The 19,288-nt window shown below is 42.9% G+C and overlaps 1 protein-coding gene and 1 long non-coding RNA gene across 14 annotated transcripts; one reads left to right on the forward strand and one right to left on the reverse strand.

Moving 5' to 3' along the window:
- Positions 1-506: 506 nt before the first annotated feature.
- LOC136957754 (ATP-dependent RNA helicase DDX3X-like) lies at positions 507-18,076 on the reverse strand. 13 transcript variants are annotated; one of them, XM_067251925.1, is made up of 21 exons: positions 17,767-18,067; positions 16,291-16,345; positions 14,816-14,863; positions 13,028-13,084; positions 12,451-12,522; positions 11,192-11,365; positions 10,216-10,342; positions 9,986-10,087; positions 9,298-9,397; positions 8,995-9,130; positions 8,360-8,454; positions 8,176-8,274; positions 7,387-7,547; positions 7,056-7,200; positions 6,829-6,973; positions 6,433-6,483; positions 5,006-5,187; positions 4,787-4,904; positions 3,892-4,045; positions 3,573-3,700; positions 507-3,407 (listed from the first exon to the last, which is right to left on the reverse strand). In XM_067251925.1, exons 1-21 carry the CDS (start codon positions 17,809-17,811, stop codon positions 3,322-3,324), a joined length of 2,280 nt encoding a protein of 759 aa, XP_067108026.1. In that variant the 5' UTR covers positions 17,812-18,067; the 3' UTR covers positions 507-3,321. The 13 variants fall into 13 exon arrangements, with proteins under 13 accessions (XP_067108026.1, XP_067108051.1, XP_067108018.1 ...); XM_067251950.1 differs by having other exon boundaries at positions 11,258-11,365; positions 13,028-13,087; XM_067251917.1 differs by having other exon boundaries at positions 13,028-13,087.
- Positions 5,393-5,740, forward strand: LOC136957826 (uncharacterized). The gene is made up of 2 exons (XR_010878332.1): positions 5,393-5,504; positions 5,557-5,740. It is a non-coding gene; the product is annotated as an uncharacterized lncRNA (long non-coding RNA).
- Positions 18,077-19,288: the final 1,212 nt, after the last annotated feature.

The raw sequence follows: 19,288 nt of genomic DNA on the forward strand, positions 1-19,288 counted from the left end.
ATTTAACTGACGAGACCAGTTAGTGTTTTGCACTGCAGGCCACATCCTAAGCCACACTAACCCTTTACTGGTAAATGAGAGTTGTTAAGTGGGTGATGCTCATTTACAGACTGTAGTCAGTGCATGCAAGTAACGCTTTGCAAAGTAGCAAACATGACTAGACTACAACTTTTCATGTTATCAGGGATCCATATTCTGTGAATGAATACATTTTTCAATTAACATATACAACATCCACAAAAATGTTAAGTGTGAAAATGTGTCAAACCTTTATTCTATCAAAAAATGCATAGACTAGTGGTCTTGAACACCAGAATTGCAGCTATATATTTTTTTATTACTATTGCAAAACATTACAACTCAATTTTAAATGTATTCCATGTATACATTTAAATAAATGTTTCGGAAGTTATATACGTGCTGTCTGACGTTCTCAGAAAGACGATACCCACAAGTATCCACACTTATGACAAAGTTGTCGTAGGCAAATATACAAACATCAGAAATAGTGCTGAAAATGTCAGGTACTTTATTGCATTCAAACTTTTATTTTGGTAAAATTATACAATAAATGCACAGCTTGAGTATTTTCCCATGCAGTGCATTAACCTATAAGCTAATACAGAAAGCAAAGTCTACATCTAAAGAGCTCTGGAGGTTCACTTCAGGATTGGAGCTGTTCTGGGACTGCACAAACCACTGTCTCCGTGTCTGTGCAGCTGGTCCCAGTGTTTCTAGGATACAGTTTGACAGTACTAAGTGGTGCTGTAGTCCAGTTCAGACTGGCTTCATACCCAGAGGTGCCATATATGCAAAAGCAACGAGAGAAGAAACCACATGTTTGATTTTAAAGATTGCCATGTGCCAGAGATTCACTGGAGAAAAACTGTCCTATTATCAGGTCAAATCAGAGTAAAGAATAGTAAACACAATGCACACAATTTGAGAATCTGAACACATTTGCACTGGTATGCTGTTTAGGAAATTGGTTTGCTCTTCTGACAACTTTATTCCAAACCTTGGCATGTTTGTTGATTGAATTCCATTTTTAATTTTGATAGCCAATTAGTTATCTAAGAGTGATTGGCCCTTAGGCCTGGAAACAGCTATGGATAGTATTATTGACTGAATCCAATACGTTTTTAACATTAAAAAGCTCACACTACCCCGAAATATATAAATTTCACGCATACAGGTGACATTCAACATTCAAGTGCCAGTGTTTTTGTACTGTCTTTTGGTCAAGTTTCTTTAAACGTTCAAAGAATCACTTTGAGGCTTACAAAAATAAATATTTCTCAAAAATGCTTAATAAATTACACAAAATTAGCAGCAAAAGTAGAATCTAGAAATCTGTGTGCAAATGGCTAAATTCCCCCACTGCTAAACCCCTGGTCCCAAATCAGTCCTGGTTAAACGTTGAGAACCTTTCCCCTGTAAACAAGCTGCGTCGTCCCCCCTTCTCCTCACACTCTGGAAGCTTAAGGACACATATCCAAGACATCTATATAAAACTCTAGATGTGCAATAAAATAACTTTAGTAAAACTTGATGGGCACGACAGGGCCTACACACCTAGCTCAAGTAGCACCATTCAAGTCCTCAACACTGTCAGTGCATGAGCTTTTAAAGTTCTTCAATTTCTAAAAAAGTTTTCAAGGCACAACAAGCTTTGAGGAGAGAGAGCACTTAAAGTTATATGCCTCGTGTCTCCTCTCATTGGCTGTCCCTCTGACAGCAACAGCCTATCCTGGCCTTGCCAGAGCGTTAAAACATTTATGCAGAAGAACCCTCACAGGAGTCCACAGTACTTTACCAGGAGGAAGTCACCCCCTGGTCTTTGGCCATCTCCACCGCTGGTGAATAAACCAATGGAAACAACAGTTACCAGTAGTGGTACTGAACGCCTCATAATCGCCTCCTGCAGCCCCAGTCAGAGGTAGCGATGACCCTCCTGCACCAGCCCCTGCTGTAACTTGTAAACTTCAAGTGATCATTCTAACTCCCGTCTCTGAAAGATGAGCCCTGCCTCGAACGCAGCTTGAAAAGAGAAAACGTTTATAATTAAGTTAAGCCTGCGACTCAGTTCATATGTCCTACCTCCTTGACCAAAAAACAAAACACTAGCATGCGTAGAATACCAACTGGTTCCCATTGGTGACTACATGCCTGGCCAGACTTTCCCCCCATTGCTCTGGTCCTTATGTAGCTGTTTGGAACTTCACGTTCAAGATTGGCAGGCATTTTTTTTGTTTTATACACATTAAGGAAACATTTTACTCAAATAAAAATGTTTTTGTTCGTTTCTCAATTGTGTGCGCGCTTGCAATAAAATGTCTCTAATAAAATATACAAACAAAAAAAACTGCCCACTTTCTGTAGCTAGCACATAACATACTAGCTGCCGTAACGCACTTGTCATTTTAATTAGTGGAGTAAAGTTCCATGTTAAGTGTTAATGTCATTTCAACACTAGTGAGCATTTTGCACTGAGCTGAATGACAGAATTAGGATCATACCTGGAATGCCTTTTCTGAAGACTACCACATCCATAATACAGAAACCTGTCCAGGATAGAGTGAGCAAAAAAAATAATAAAGTAATCCAACTCTCCATCCCTTAAGGTCAGACTCCAGTTTGCACAAGGGAGTCCCCAGTAGGGGACTCGTTAGTGGGGGACGTGCTAGTTGTCAAGACCCTGTAGAAAAGGCTTCATGATGTCCCTGCCACAAATTTGAAGTTCAAATGGAATCATGACTCAAGTGAGCCACAACACCCCAGTGTTTGCCAAGGTTTGAGTAAGTACACACTTAATATACTCCATGCTTTTCACCAAATAATAAAATAACATATAGCAACAATTTAGAGCACGTGGCCAAGTTAGTTTGGTGAAAATGACAAAACAGATTTCCTTGCCTCAATTCGAAAAGGCACAGTACATTAACATACAAATGATCCTCAAAGTTGTCATTTTAGTTTCTTGTTGTTTTTTTCGTTTTTTTTTTTACAATGATAGAAAAAGTGTAGCTTTTTTTTGCCCCCCCACATCAACAGATGTTCGAGTTTGCTGCTGGAGCCATGCACACACTTTCAGTATGATGTGTGACTGCTCTCTTTCAAGAGCTCTGCTGGTGGCCCTGTTTGAGGGCTCCCTGCTTTCCAGCAGAGAATCACAGCTGGAAATGTACACTGGGTCAGTGAAGTGAAGGGAGTGTGTGTGTGTATGTATAAGAAGGGGTGAGGGGGTTAGGGTCTGGCTTATGTATTAACATGTGGTTTTCCGTGGGGTTGGGTTGGCATGGCAACCTGCTCATATGGTACCTAGTTGCCCCACCAGTCCACGCTGCCAGAGTGGCTGTAGTTGCCACCGTAGCCGTCATTGTTGTAGAAGTTGCCCCCAAAGCCACCTGAGAGCACAAGAACAAACGGTGAGGTCCGAGGGCTCTCATTTACCCCAACCCTAGTCCCTTCAGGGCAGAATCTATACTACATACTACAACCAGCGACAGTATGCTCTATCCAGTCTTTAGACACGGGACAGCACTTGACCCCAAACCAAACCCTGGTCTCACCTCCTCCTCCCCCGAAGCCTCTGTTTCCTCCAGGAGTGCGCACTCCGCCACGGCCCCCGCCTCCAAAGCTGTTGGCAGCTCCGCCGGGCGTCTGACGGTAGTCCCTGGCTCCGAAGCCTCCAGAGAACCTGAAGATGCACAGCCACAAGTTTAGAACCTGGGTTAGGGCAACACACACACAGCCCCTCCACCAGCTTAGGTGATGTGATTGGTGTGCAGTGTCATGGATGTGTAGACAGTGCACACGGTGCAAGTACAATGAAGCATAATCTCTGTTGGATCATCAGGTTGGCTGGTAAGTCGGGAGGTAAATGAGTACCTCTTGCCGCGTCCTCGGGTGGTGCTCTTGTGCTGGTGTTCGTACGCCAGACTCTCTAGCCAGGTGGGGACCTCCTGCTTTGCCTCCACCAGAATGTCCAGCAGGTCTTTGGTTATGTTGCTGTTTTTGTCGTTAAAGAACGACGTGGCCAGCCCTGTAACACATGAACACACACGTATATCTATATATGGTGTGCAACAACGTGCATTTTCACATTGAACCGTTAAGTTTTAGGCTTTCGGTTCAGTATGCATTACTAACCAAACGGTTTGTTTGACTAATCCTATTAAGATGCATTAAAACATCTTAAAATGGGTGAAATATAGGCTAATGTTCTCAGTAACACTGCACTCAACAAGGTAGCCCAAACAACAAACCCTCCAGTCAGGCACACTGGGAAGCACACCATGCTCACTGTTCTACCAAATGCAGGACAAAAGGCAAATGTCGTAACTAGCTAATGAAATCTTAGCCATCACCCCCCTTGCACCGGTTCATTTTAAGACAAAGCTAACAAGGACACAAATTGCAATAGAACTAGCTAGCCAGCTGGGTGTACGTCTCTGACATTTCTACTTTTTTGCTGTACCGAACAATGAGGCCACGGTATTGTAAAAATAGGTAATTGGATGAACCATCTGGTTATCACCAGGTAACTTCAACCACACCCATAGCGGCCATTAGTTCCTCATTAGATGTTGATTGGTCCGAACCACTGTGGTTCGGGCACAAACGGATAACTTGGAAGCATATCCAGATGGCTGCTCTTGTGATTCATCCACCTGTCTCAGAAGGTTAACCCTCTGCAGACAGATCTGTAAAAATATGTGAACCTACCATCAGAGCTACAGAGGCCCAGCCTCATCCTTTATCAAAGCTCTGCTTCATGTCTTACCCAGGTTTCCCACACGTCCAGTACGGCCAATACGGTGAACGTACTCTTCAATATCACTGGGCAGGTCAAAGTTGATCACATGTTTCACATTGCTGATATCCAACCCTCTGGCAGCCACCTGCAGAAAGACACCACATCACTCAAAGGCTGCTGGGTTGCTGTCTGAGTGAGTCTGCGAGAGAAAGTATGTGAGAGTATGTGTGTGAGTGTTAGTCTCACCGCTGTGGCCACCAGGATGGGGCAACGTCCAGAGCGGAACTGCTGCAGTGCCTCCTCTCTGTCTCTCTGGGAACGGTCTCCATGGATACTAGTGCAGGCGTATCCCTCACGATACAGGAAGTCCTCAAGGGCATCAGCTCCCTTCTTGGTCTCCACAAACACCAGCGTCAGGGAGTCCTTACCTGGGAGGGGCACACATGGAAACAAAAATATATTTAATGACCAAGTCTTTTGTTCAGTGAAGGATAAAAATGTGAGTACAGAGAGATGGGAGCATGGACAGAAAACATTTGGTGCAACCAGACCTCAAAGCCATGGGAAAATAATAAAATGGCAACTAAAAGTGGAGACCAGCTTATAGAAGCAGCTTTGCATTCACATTTATCTGGGAAGCATACGTATTCCAGTATCCCATTTACCATAAAAAAGGTTCCATTTGAAGTAATTTGCTTAAATGTAAGAGTAAACTTGAAGCAAAATAAGCCAGGACTAACAAGTTGTCCTTAACACACTAAATGGTGTGAATGAATTAAAGATTTGATCCTAACAAGTTGTCCTTAACACTAAATGGTGTGAATGAATTAAAGATTTGATCCGAAATAACTGCTCTGAACTACTTTATCAACTTGGGTGATGGAAATGACACATGCTAAAACACAATGAAAATGTTAAGTGACAGTTGTGTTTCCAGAACATTCATGTAAAATCTTTTTTCTAAGAGGAAAAAAAAATTAATAAAGATCTCTAGATGTGATACGGTAGGAGACAGACTGCAGGAATTGGCTAGCTTGAGGTTTGGGTGTCACGGCAACAGACAAACTTGAAAATGCCCTCCCCTAGGTGTAGGTGGTAGCAGGATAAACAGGTAAATGTTTACCTGAGCTGTGCCATGACATACATTTCACAGTACATACTAGCAGAAACCTCAGATCAGAGTGCATCTTAATGAGCTTGTAGAACTGGAGGGAAATGAGGCCCACCAGGAGTTTACATACAGAACTGGGAGTTAAACAACATCTTGTCTTCCCTGCAGATGACTGAAACTGGACCTATGGGGATTTCCCTTCAGTGATTTAAACCACCACACAAGGCAGATGACTGGGCGAGTTTGGAACACAACATTGTGGACAGGGGAACTGCATTCTGTCCCCTGCTCTACAAGTAGAGGAAGGGACCCTTCAGATGCAACTAGCTGAGCTCCACTCCACACTGCCTGGAATGCGGAACAGGAGCTGCAGCAGGACCTGAAGCTCCTAGCAGGCACGATGGAGGAGGGGAGGGGGTGAGGAGGTGGTGGAAGGAGGGGGAGGAAGTTGAAGAGGTCTGGGAGGGGGAGGAGGTCTGGGAGACACCAGTGGAGAAGATGAGGGGTGGGATGTGATGCATCTGGCTGGGTCAGACAGGAGATGTAACACACTCATACTCACCAGGTTTCTCTGGAGCATCCGGCACTATTTCCTGAACATCACTGGGAATGACTGAGATAGATAGAACCAAACCCAAACAGCCAGTAAACGCAAGGTGGCTGGCAGCATAACTAAACAGCTGTAGTGTGAACAGGGTGCTACACATGGGCAATAGATGAGCACACACAACTCTGAACTACACGGAAGCATAGCTATGCAGCCTTTGCTGGCCTCTTCCCATTGACGAGAAGTAACACTAGAGAACAACATTCTGACAAGCAGGATAAACACACAAGGGTAGGAGCAAGGCTATTACTGTCCTAAAGAGTCCTTCACAAAAGAAACCCCTACATATAACCTTCTCTGCAGTACGAGTTGTTATTGACAATGCGTGTTTGTGTGTTGTTGTCTCCATACCCGTGGCGTTCAGCAGATCGAGGAGGAAGGACCTCTTGTCCCCGTCCTCCACCCACACCACCTTCTGGGTGATGTTCTCAGAGGTGGACCCCACGCGACCTACGGCCAGGAAGATGTAGTCCTCCAGGAAATCCCGAGCAAGGATCTGAACACACAATATCTCTCCGGTTAAGAAGGTCCTCTTTGAGAGGAACGCAAAAGCTTTTCTGACAAGTACACATGCGTACCTGGATCTCCTTGGGGAAGGTGGCGCTAAACATCATGGTTTGGCGCATGCCCTTGGGAGGCATGGTGTCCTGCTCCACGATGCGTCGGATCTGAGGCTCGAAGCCCATGTCCAGCATGCGGTCAGCTTCATCCAGCACCAGGAAGCTTGGAACACAGGCAACATACTGAGTACCCTCTGCCCCCAGTGCCCCATCATCTCCAGCAGACGAGCTGTACCTTCATGCTCACCCTTAATTGCAGTAGTCCCTCCATGCATCTCCCCCCCCCCTCACCCCCTCCCTCCTTGTTGTCCCACTCTTGTTGTGCCTGCCCTCCCTCCCCCTTCCTTACTTGCAGTAGTCCAGGCCGATCTTGCCCCTCTCCATCATGTCCACCAGGCGTCCAGGCGTTGCGACCAGCAGGTGGCAGCCTCGCTCCAGGTCTCTGATCTGCTGGCCGATGTCCGCTCCTCCGTAGACCACGCAGGGACGCACACGTGAGCGGTACGCAAACTGGCGAAGGAAACGAGGAACAGTTTGTAGCTCACCGTTTACAACAGGTAGTTCCAAGCCATGGTATATGTATTACAGATCTGTAAACTAGCTTTTTTATGACTAATATCACACCCTACTGATTCGCTACTTCCGGTGTAAATTGCTAATTTAACTGCAATCTATATCATGAAGCTATAGTTAGCAAGTTCTAGTGTAAATAACTTGTCCAGCTAGCATTACTTTGAGTTTCTAGTGTTTGTAGTTAAACGCAATAGCATCTCGAATCTATTACTTAATGAAAGTAAAAAGGTACTGGACACAGAATTTCCCTTGCCATTCTAAACAGTCAATAAACCCCTGGTAACTATACAACATCCATGGTTTTGCAGGAACTTCTTACCCTGTGAAACCATCAAGCAATGGAGATTCTTTTAAGAACAAATTTGTTTTGTTACTGAAATATATCTCAGAAATATTCATTCTGATGAATATTTTGCAGAACCCATGGGGTTATTTCTGACATCTCATTATGTATTCATCCTCATAATTGGTTGCTTCAGAGTAGCATGGGTTTGTGTTCCCATTGTGCATGAGGATCAGAGGCCTACAAGATGGTAGGCGTTGAGGCTGGGTGTGTGGTCCTTACCTTCCTGGCCTCGTCGTAGATCTGCAGGGCCAGCTCTCTGGTGGGTGCCAGGACCAGGGCCAGGGGGTACTGCTTACGACGGCCGTACTTGCCATTATCCTGCGCACATTCACACATCCGTTACACGTGGTCCAGAGAAAGTGTGTGTGTGTAAATGTGTGTATGGTTGGGTGATGGGTCATACCTGCCCTCCCTTGGTGGCCTGCGCAGCTTCTCCCGGTCCTTCACAGTATATCTGACTCAGCACCGGCAGCAGGAAGGCCGCAGTCTTACCAGAGCCTGGACACACACAAACACATCTTATAAGAACCTGGGGGACCAGGAGGAACTCAGCCCTCACACACCATGCAGTCAAAGCATAGAACCATGGGAGCACCTCGTTCTAGAACAGTACCTGCATCTCCTCTGAGCCATAAGTGATCTTCACACAATGAACCTTAAGATTAGTGAGTTCCAAAATGTCCGACGGTCATCACAGCGCAAGTTGTTTTTTTTTTAGCTAGCTAAGATAGCTGCCGGGCTAAGTTACCTAGCATTAAACTCGTAGCAATGCTACTACCATGCTAGTGTTACTTGCTATCCTTACAATTTGTACATTTTAAAACCATACTTAGTGTTTGTCGCATAGTTTTTGTCTCAGAAAATATTGTATTGGAATGTTCGAATCACATTTGTGATGTTACGCTGTAGGACCTATATTCAAACGATCACATTTGTGACGCTACTCATTAACGGGTTAGGGGCCATTTCTGGGTTGATTTTTTACAACTGCACAAACAATAGGCGGTGCCAAGACGCAGTGGTGTTGTCAAGTCTTACCAGTTTGAGCGCAGGCCATCAAGTCCCTCTTAGACTTTATGATGGGGATGGCATACTTCTGGACCGGGGTGGGTCGTGTGTACCGGGTCAGGGCAATGTTGCCCATGATGATCTCCCCCATCTCCACATCATGGAACTGACAATAACACAGAAAGGGGAGCCATGTCACCAGGTGGCCAACATATCTGTAGATCAGCTACAGCCTATCAGAACAACCTAGCACAGATGATTGCTCACCACCATCTTGAAAAGTCAGTGTGTTAGATATGGGCTGAAAAGTCAGTAAACAGGAGTTTGACTTACGCTGTCTATGTGAGGAGGGCAGTTGGCTCCAGTGGCCTCCACAGGAATGTCATCATACTTCTCAAAGTTAATCCCTGTGTTGCTGCTAGAAAACAGCTCTCTGCGGGACAGACAGTCAGAGGTCAACCATAGGAGAGGTGGTGTTCATTAACACGAACAGCCACCTGGACAGTGTAGGCTTTACCAACTAAATGTAATTTTAAAGTGTAGTTATATTGTTGCACACCAATAGCATTGAAAATAAACAAGTTAAGACATACCAAAACATTTTACTCTTAAAAAAAATTGAGGCTGAAACTATATAAATCACACGATTCAGTTAGTGTTTTTTGTTCTTGCCATTTTCAATAACACTAGTTAGCCATTCTTGTCCCCCAATGAAACAAAAGTTGTTGAATTTTGATGTTCTTTAACAAGCCATTTTAAAACGATGCCTGCGTGCTACTGCAAATTCCCCCATGCAAGTTCAAGTGTTCTTATCTCAGTCTATATTCTCTAGCAGATTATTTAAATCGAATATCATAATTAGTTTGAATACTAAAAGCTGGTTGAATATTTCTAAATTCCATCCCATTTAGCAACAAGATTCTAAAATGCTGAATCACATAATTCATTAATCACATTATTCACACTCATTAGCTTGAGGCCAGGGTTTGTTATATTGTTCCAGGAGGCGTCAGACACTCACTGTTCCAGGCGCTCATTGGCCACAGTGGGTTTGGACCAATCCTCTTCGTCTCTGGAGTCCTCCTGCCAGCGGCTATTTCCGCCCCCTCCGAATCCTCCACGACTTCACACAGAAATATTTCACATTAATCATGACTCTCCGAATCCAACCTTGATTGGATCTACACCCAGCCGTTTGCACACCTGGGTTACATGCACACAAACATACTGTTCAAAAGCACAAATACTAACTTTCCCCTGTTGCTTGCTCCACGGTCATTGAAGAAGGCAGACTTGCCCCTGCTGTCAGAGCGTCCTCCAAAGCTGTTGTAGGCCGCGTCCCTGGGAGCGCCTCCCCAGCCACCCTCTCCTGAAAACCCTGCACATGGACAGGACACCTTTAGTGGACCCTTCCAGCCTCCAACACCCTGAACACAATCATCCTGATGGGCCAGGTGCCTGCTGGAGGACGGAGCCTCCTGGGGGGTTAAAAGTCTCTCCCCGCCAACTACAACTCTTAAGCTGCAGTTTGACAGTTGTTATGGAGGTTGTTTGTTTACGTTGCGTTTTGTATATGGGAGGATTAAATCCGTTTTAGAAAAAGGTTGTCATGAAAATATAAAAGTAATTCCTCAACCTATTAGTAATGGCGCAACCTTTCACAGACGTGTTTTTTTCCCATATTTATTACGTTTTGAGTTCTCAAATGTTTTTTTATCCTTACACCCTTTTCATAAAGCATTACCAAATAATACAACTGATACATCAAAGTAGCAGAAGGCATTATTACACACACTTGTTTTGGCATCTATAATTACCAGTGCTATGCAGTGGACTGTAGGTAAACTAGCCTTTAGGAATACTGGTATTGCCATTATAACATTACTCTATAGCCGTGTTTCTCAACTGGTGGGTCCCGAACCAAAATTGGGTCGTCAGCTGGTGTGGAGTGTTGCGGACGTGTGCTTGGGCATCGTAAAAAAGTGTAACTTTCTTTTTGTAAATTACCGAACTTCCAATTGTGCGCTTTTATTTTGAAAGGTGTGTAGGCTCAGTGTGCCGCCCGCAATCTAGAACAAATGATACTGCACAAATTGTTGTGATATTAATTCTACGGTTTGGAAATTTAATTATTTTTGGGTTGTGACTTAATCACCAAGGACAAATGAGTGTCCTGAGGTTAGACCAGTTGAGAACCATTGCTCTATAGCATAGTAGGTTTCCCCACCTGCACTTTGCATTGGGTGATTAAACGAGACTCCGCCCCTGATACCACGGAAGCTGCCACGCCCACCTCTATCAGTGCGGGGGGGCGCACGCCCTCCGAAGCCCCCGTTCGTGCGGTTGTCATGGAAACCATTCACAAAGCCGTTACCGCGTCCACCATCCCATCCAGGAGAGTCTTTAAAAGGAGGTAGAGGAGAAAGGAATTAAAACATAAAATTAAAAAAAGCTAAACTGTTGCCTTTATCACTGAATTTGGGCAAAGTTCTCCCCAGACCTTCACAACAAACTGCCAGATCATTCCCTGAGAGCAGCAGCACATTTTATCTACACAGCAATAATACAAGTTAGGCCCAAAGTCTGGGAAAGAACTGGGAACCATCACTACTCTTCCTCTAGAGACACCACTATGGGCCCAGTCTCAGTCGGCATCAGGACACATCTAATGACCTTACGGACTTGTGCTGTTGCATGTCTACACTGCCATCAGTGTAGATATGCAGTTGGAGAAAGATCATTTTAGGTTACCACCACCACTGTGGGCCACTACTAGTGCAGGCTAGCTCGCACTCACAACCTCCCTTGGGCCTCTCAATTCAGACACCAGAACACCTGCACTGCTCAGATGCAACTAACAGAATCAAAGGCTGTTATTGTGAGATGGCACTCCAGAAACCGGCCTCCGGAGTCTGTCAGGACACACATGGGACCAGAGGCCCCGGCTTGTTCAGCCCTCCTGTGTGGTGTATTAGTGGATACATGCTCACTAGGGTTAGGGTTCACTGTGTGTGAGCCAAGGTTTACTAGCACCACTGAAGACACACAAAAGCAGGAAGGAACCCATGTTTCCCAAGGCTAAAACGGATAGACAAATAAAAGTGACAACCTAATAATGTTTCCTGACAATTTATACAAAAATGATATAATTTAAGAATAATTTCAATCCAAACTGTAGTAGAAGATCATCCCATCATTGGTGTCCTACTTTATAAATGTCAACCATCTGGTTAAAACTGTTCTAGCCTTGCTGCCATTAGTCCAGCAACAGACAGTGCAACACCTCATTAAAAAACATGCATCACAAGCAAGCAACTACAATGCAAGCTTCGACATATTTCTGAATTAGTCCATGTCAGAATCAGGCTAGAACTGCCCATCACACTTTGTGCAGTAACATCCACTTGACAACGGCCTGGTCATGTCAGCAAATAAGCCATCTACTAGAAGACCTCAGCCAGGACATGCAGGTGGATCCTGGTATACCACATCTGTGAGCCCAGCCCCCACTGTAGGCAGGGTAGAAGCCTGGGTCATGAGAGCCCAGTCCTGGGTAACCTGAGCACAAGCACAGGGGAAGTAGGCTATAAACCCCTGGGAGACTGCAGTCTATAAAAGAGCAGGTTGACTTGGCACTAATAGTTTCCAGTCCTCCCATCCATTAGAGGCGTGTCCAGGCTGCTGCTCTGCAGGCCGGGAGGGGGGGCACATCTTAGGAGGAACTTCAAGGACGTTACAAATATGAACAAAGGGGAGCATTAGGGTGAGTTGGTGAGTAAAAAAGGCTCCCGAAAACATTATTAAAATGCAAGCATTCTATACTTCTGAAGTGAAACCTCTTGTTTTTGTCTGACCAACATCCACTTTTTAAACAAGCATGTAAGCAACTTGGTAGAGAAAACAGTTGGAAGTTCTTAAAGAACTGTCACTACTCGTGTGAAATGGATGATGAATTAATTTGGCCCCTCCCTCCTTCATTTAAGCTTTGCTGGTATGCAAATGACTATTTCATGCATCTTGGAATTCAGGTTGCCCTCAGCAGAAGCAGACAGAAGAGACTTACAGAGAGTCACTGGTGCCATTGAATAACCGCACTGTCTACCAGTGGATAAAGCATTTCCTGCTGTGGAATAAGAAAAGAAAAGGCATGCGTGAAAGGAGACTCACAAAAGACATGATTTATCAGATTACGTTGAACAATTGGCTTCTTTGATAGAAGGTAACCTTTCATGTGTTTGTACCAGAGATTAGAAAGTATCCTTAGTGGGTCGATTTAACCCAGGAAATTCATCTGCTGGGCATAGACAACCCAGAATGCACCAGGTAACATCTACCAGATTGAAGTGTTTGTACAGAAGTACAGAAAAAAGGAAGCTGGTGTGAATTCAGGCAGATTAATTACATTTTAGAAAAATCATTCATTGGATCTTAATCCCCAAAACATTGGCCACAGGCCACCATCCATTAAGTGAATTTAAAATGTTTAGAGCACACTGAAAACATATTGCAAAAAACAAAGAAACTGTTGGTCACATACGACTAGTTTAGCTGTGCTACTCTTAAGCCAACATGCCAAGAAAGAACATCCATTTCTGGTGGCTCTTTTTTTAGAAATCCATGCACACGGGAAATTAGAATCCCTCAGATGGCTCTGGCGCAGAGCAGGAATGCAAAACTAGAGAGGGTACAATTTCCAGGAGTTATTGTGAGGTGTGCTTGCGTCGGTTGCCGATGGATCCGTTTTGTTACTGAAATTGTGCAACTGATATTTCTGTATATTTTAAATAAGTATGCATACTTATTATTTATGAAGATGGCATAGATTTAAAAAGCATACATTTGTTGCTGCTCATTCACATTTCAAAATACTAAGATTGAAGTGTAGAATGAAACGGGATTCTGTAATTTCGATTAGTGCATGAAGGAATGGCGATAAGCTATGTTGCAGCTTTACATTGTTGAAAAATTGGGCAATCCTGTGTAAAAATGGTCGTAATCTATATCTACCAACGTTGACCTTTGCCTTTTCTGCAGCTGTCTTGCAGTTTTAGGTAGCTAGCTATATCCCTGAAGTTAACGAGTTGCTAAACTAATGTTCTATTATAGGTAATTGCGTGTTTGTGACATTTGTGACTGTGGCTAGATAGGTAGCCACCGTTAGCTCTACTTTTCTCCACAAACTTATATTATGCCTATACCGTCAAACGGAAACTTCACACGGATACAAGCAACGCAATCTGGAAAAGACGAACATTTTGACATCGACACTGTACTGCATAAATGTACGTGGGGGACATTCCCCCGAGGCAAGTAGGGTGAAGTGCCTTGCCCAAGGACACAATAGTATTGTGCACGGCCTGGGAATCGAACCAGCAACCTTCTGATTACTAGCCCGACTCCCTAACCACTCAGCCACCTGACTCCGCTTGTTGCTTAATCGGTAATTTAGAAGACAGTACTGTTCAAACTAGCTAAGAACATTTGATTTAGCGAACTAGCAATTTGTCTAAAGACACGTTAGCATGCTAGCGCAGCTAGCCTAGAATACCATATTTCTTAAAAACGCTGCTCTCAAATAAACGCCGCCCTCAAATAAACGCTGCAATAATAAATTAACATTGTGTAACAAAAACTGCAATGTTTAATCGAAGAAATACGGTATATGAGAATATAGGTTGCACCTTGCTAGCGGCAAGAACGCCCAACTAAAAGTTCCAACACTGAGCTAATAAGGGAGAATGTTTCTAACAAGTGTCTTTTTCCATTTTCACTCTTAGTTATATTTAGATTTGCCCACAATTAAACCTGATGTGTTGGGTATATTTCACCAAGTGTTCCAGTGACCACTTACCGTTTTTGGAAGCCTCTTTGTTCCTTAAGTGAGGAGGAATATAACGCCCTGCAGGAAAAATCATACAGTTAAAAATGTAAATCCATAAACACTGACACGCAACTGCATCTAAACATTAACTATATGGTAACGCAATCAATCACAACATAACGGAAAAGACCATCACTGGATCCGATACTGGAGGGCCAGAATTGCCGATATTGCTACCTTTTCGAACATGCATGCGCAGGCATGCATTAAATTAAATGCGGCTTATATAATTTAATGCAGTACCCGGATTTGAGGTGCATCATCAATAGGCTCAATCTGAATTCATGGGAACTAAATGATTTGCTAAAACATTAGCAATCATTGTTAGGTGAGTGGTAGAAATTATGCCTGCCACCTTGGGACCAGGGGCCTCCTTTATAAACGTTGCATACGCACAAAACTTTGAGAAATGGGAAACTGCAACTCCAATGGCAGAAGACTGAAACTCTCGACAAGCCTTCAAGTTGATAACATTGTGAAAAATACATATAACCTCACGTGTTACATATGAAGAGTTCACTGGAGTACGCAAAAAAAACTTGATTTCCGATAAATACAAAACAGATATCCTTTATGCAAAGGAACACCTCAAATATTTACTGTTTAATTGGGAATGTTTGATTGGATCTATAATCATTCAACACTTCTTGCATGTTATGAAATGTATTCTCATAAATAATAAGGTGAACATGAGGACAAATAAAGGTTTAAACTGATGCTGTTGCTTCAGTCGGGCAGATACGAATGCACAATGTCATGTTTTCACATGTTCGTTGCGCATAGCTGTCAATGTGATAATGTCCCTGTCATTGTCAATAGCAACCAGTGCAATTAACACACATGAAAGTGATATTCATATTAATGAATAATATGAATTCTGGGCACTATTCATATTAATTTGGGCTGTGTCAGAAACCATTTATAGGCAATTACGGGTGTTACTTGGGTGGGACAAGATGCTCGCGCGAGTGCGCGTAACTTCCAGTAAGTTGTGATAATATTTTTTCAAATATCCTCATGTCTGCATTATTTTTCCAAGTTTGTTCAAGATTATAACCAATCCAGTCAGCTTTACCAGTTTAAACATCTTTACTGCAGAAGGGTTCTTAGCAAAAAATTCACAACAACGGTAGTGAGTCTAAACGACACCTGTGCTTGTTTTTTGAGCAGCAGCAGTGGAGAAGCTAAGACTGCAGGCACCAAGATATGCACACGACAACGGAACACTGTTTGCTCAGACAGCCCTATTCTTTGATGATATGGGTACAACGTTGGAGAAACTGAAACTGGTATTGATCCTAGAATCCATCTTCAAAAAAGGGTAGTAGTTGTGGTATAGAAATATTTTGAGACCGATAGGCCCATAAAAGTAGGCCAATGTACATTCTCTTTTCTACTAAAATGAAATAAAAACCTAATCTAGCAGAGGACAGCAGAATACTTACTGCCAGTTCCACCACCACCCTGTCCGTCTGCAGAGTTCAAGTCTAGGGCAGCAAGCTGGGGGGGAAAAATAGGTACTTTAGGAAAGTTCTTGGGAATGTTTTGGAACAGGCTGTAACTAGTTTTGTGGGCACCTCCAATGCTGTGCATACACAAAATAGCAGTGAAAAACTTGAAATCGGGCAGATTAATTCCTTTATTCGTCACATCCCTGGCAAATTATGTTTTCAATCCATTTTGGATTTCAAAATAGACAGCACCTTGCTGTAGCTACGGATGGCACCCCCAAATTAGATAGCACGTAGATAGACTGTACAGCACATTGTTAGAAAAAATACATACGCTATATACTAAATATGATTTTTAATTGTTAGTACTTAGCCTATTGGTTTCAGTCCAATTGTAAATGCATTGAATTTCTAATAGAAACGTCGCAAGGAATGAGCATTTAAGCAGTTTATTCGTTTAAAAATAAATAAATAGTTTTGCTATTGTACTTTGAGAATCAAATCCTAATCGTTATTATCCCACACCTATGCATAGCTTACGTTCGCAAATCGAAATGGGTGCACCCGACACTTTCACTGGAGAATAAATTTACGTAAGAATAGCGTTGGGCGTACTGAAATTGATTCAGAGCCAAAGTTCCTGGCACGAGTCGCTGCTTAGACATCACGTGCCACTTAGCTGGCTAGTTACCCAAGACCTGGCATTAAAAGCGAAACATCTTGCTGACCTATGCTTAACATGTAGAAGCGCGAACGTTGATAATACTACAGGAGTCCATTTTTATATGTACAATAACTAGCACTACGCCTTTTGTCAAGTAAAGCTAGAGATCTAGACTAGCGGTAAATTACCGTACATCGTAACTGCGTTGGTTTCAATAAATATCCTGCGCCACGTTTCACGGCTGCTGTCTAGCTACTGTAGCTTAGTAATTGTCGTTAGCCAATCGGATACCTCACCGGCAAATGATGTTTTCAATCCGTTTTAATAAACAAATATGTCCCCTTAAAACTATTATTACAAAATTGAAAGCAACAATTACTTAGGAGTGTTTAATAAAGTGCGATTTCGCGGTAAATCTCAAACCTATATGAACTCTACAGTCTCCATTGCATAGGTTAGTTCGTTTTGGATGAATTGTCACATAACCAGACTGAAACATAACACAAAATGAATAATCGTCGAGTGAGTGCACCGCGGGAGTGTTAGGTGAAACGAAACGAGGGTCACTAGCTACTTTAAGTCAAATCGGCCACCATTTTAACCGGCCGTACACTCGCACGCACTTAGCCAGGTGTAGAAACTAGATTATAGTCTGCCATCTATGGTTAGCTAACAAGCTTGCTAGCACTAGCTATCAAGTCTCACACGAAAGTAGCTAGCTCGCTAGCTGTGAAACTAGTTTAAATAACACATTTTAACAGTTTACCAATGTAAATAATTTATTAAATACATTAACAGAAACTTACCTGCTGATCTAGACCGTGTGGATTATCGACGACCACATGACTCATAACTAAAGACAATAAGTGAAGATTATTTCTCAAGAAAAATAATTTTCTTTGTTAGCACGTTCAGCTACCTAGCAGAACACAGTCCGTGACTCCGTAGATACGTTCAAACGTCCGCGTTATTCTCAGTGAATGAGATGTACTTTTTTACCGTACGAATATCTAGATGATCCCTTTTGCCTATTTAAGGTTTACCGAATGTAAGTTATAGCTATCCGCTTGGGCTGAGCTTGTAACAGAAACCTTCCTCCCGCTGGCTTGTCCGTGGTGGAATGGAACTGGTTTATTTGTACCGCGAGATGTTCGCCTGAAAACGAGTCATAGTGGCAAGCCATCGCGATGCGATCTTCAACATTCGCAGTCACATTATTAAATGCCCTGTTGTTTCTTTAGCCGGGACCTTAGCATGCCTCTCTAGAACATAATGTTATTCTCCTGATATCAGAAAAACATGTAAATATATGGATACATCTTACATATCAGTAACACACGTACACTACTACATATCTGCTAACTGGAAAACTGAAATATGGTGATGGCACAAAGACACAGAAATACAATTATAACTATAACTGGGTGAATGCCTTGGCAAGGCACAACCTATATTATATCATATATATTATTATTTATTATTATCCCACACCTAAAACAAATCGTGAATTTCGGCACTACATAGGCAATGTCGTGTTCTTCTTGGTCCCGATTGCGTTGCTTGTATCCGTGCGAACGTGATGGTTTAGGCATAATTGTACTGCTAAAGGTGGCTAACTAGCTACACACAATCACAAACATCACCATCGTCACAAACCCACGCGCGATTAACAGTATTGCTGGTAATGCTTCCTGATATTTTTTAAACAAGACAATGCTATTCTTGGTTTGAGAAGTGAATCGGATGTTTTTTATTTGATCAATCTTATTCTGTTTTTGGCTAAATATTTTATAGGCTACACAAATGTAATGTTAACCTTTTTGTTTAAGATTTAAAACTATATCTCTAATTTCAGATTCCACTCATAAGAAAGCTGTAAAAACCTTGATCTTTTCCAAAAGTATACAGTATTCTGGCTCCCTAGCATGTAATTTGGGGAGTCAGGTGGCTGAGCGGTTATGGAATCGGGCTAGTAATCCGAAGGTTGCCAGTTCGATTCCCGGTCATGCAAACTGACGTTGTGTCCTTGGGCAAGGCACTTCACCCTACTTGCCTCGGGGGAATGTACTTACTGTAAGTCGCTCTGGATAAGAGCGTCTGCTAAATGACTAAATGTAAATGTAATTTAAATTACTGTAATTTCTATTTGTATAGCCTATTGCATTCTAATCTAATAGCACTAAATATTACTTTTGAAAAAAAGTCGTAGCTGGTAAATTTCTGGCTAGCTATCTAAAACGGCAGGACAGCTGCAGAAGCGCCACAGGCAAGGCCAGAGGGATAACATGTAGCTAGGTATGTTTCCAGGCTATCAACACCCATTATGAT

Source organism: Osmerus mordax, chromosome 2, assembly GCF_038355195.1.
Source record: "Osmerus mordax isolate fOsmMor3 chromosome 2, fOsmMor3.pri, whole genome shotgun sequence".
In the NCBI taxonomy this organism is placed as follows: Eukaryota; Metazoa; Chordata; class Actinopteri; order Osmeriformes; family Osmeridae; genus Osmerus; species Osmerus mordax.

What these genes read in the sequence shown, in the direction of transcription:
- LOC136957754 (XM_067251917.1), bottom strand. Translation starts at nt 17,811, where the DNA reads ATGAGTCATGTGGTCGTCGATAATCCACACGGTCTAGATCAGCAG. An exon ending in GCCCTCCTCACATAGACAGC is followed by an intron (nt 9,131 to 9,297) that starts GTAAGTCAAACT and finishes TGTTATTGTCAG; the next exon opens with TTCCATGATGTGGAGATGGG. An exon ending in AGGCTTCGGGGGAGGAGGAG is followed by an intron (nt 3,408 to 3,572) that starts GTGAGACCAGGG and finishes TTGTGCTCTCAG; the next exon opens with GTGGCTTTGGGGGCAACTTC.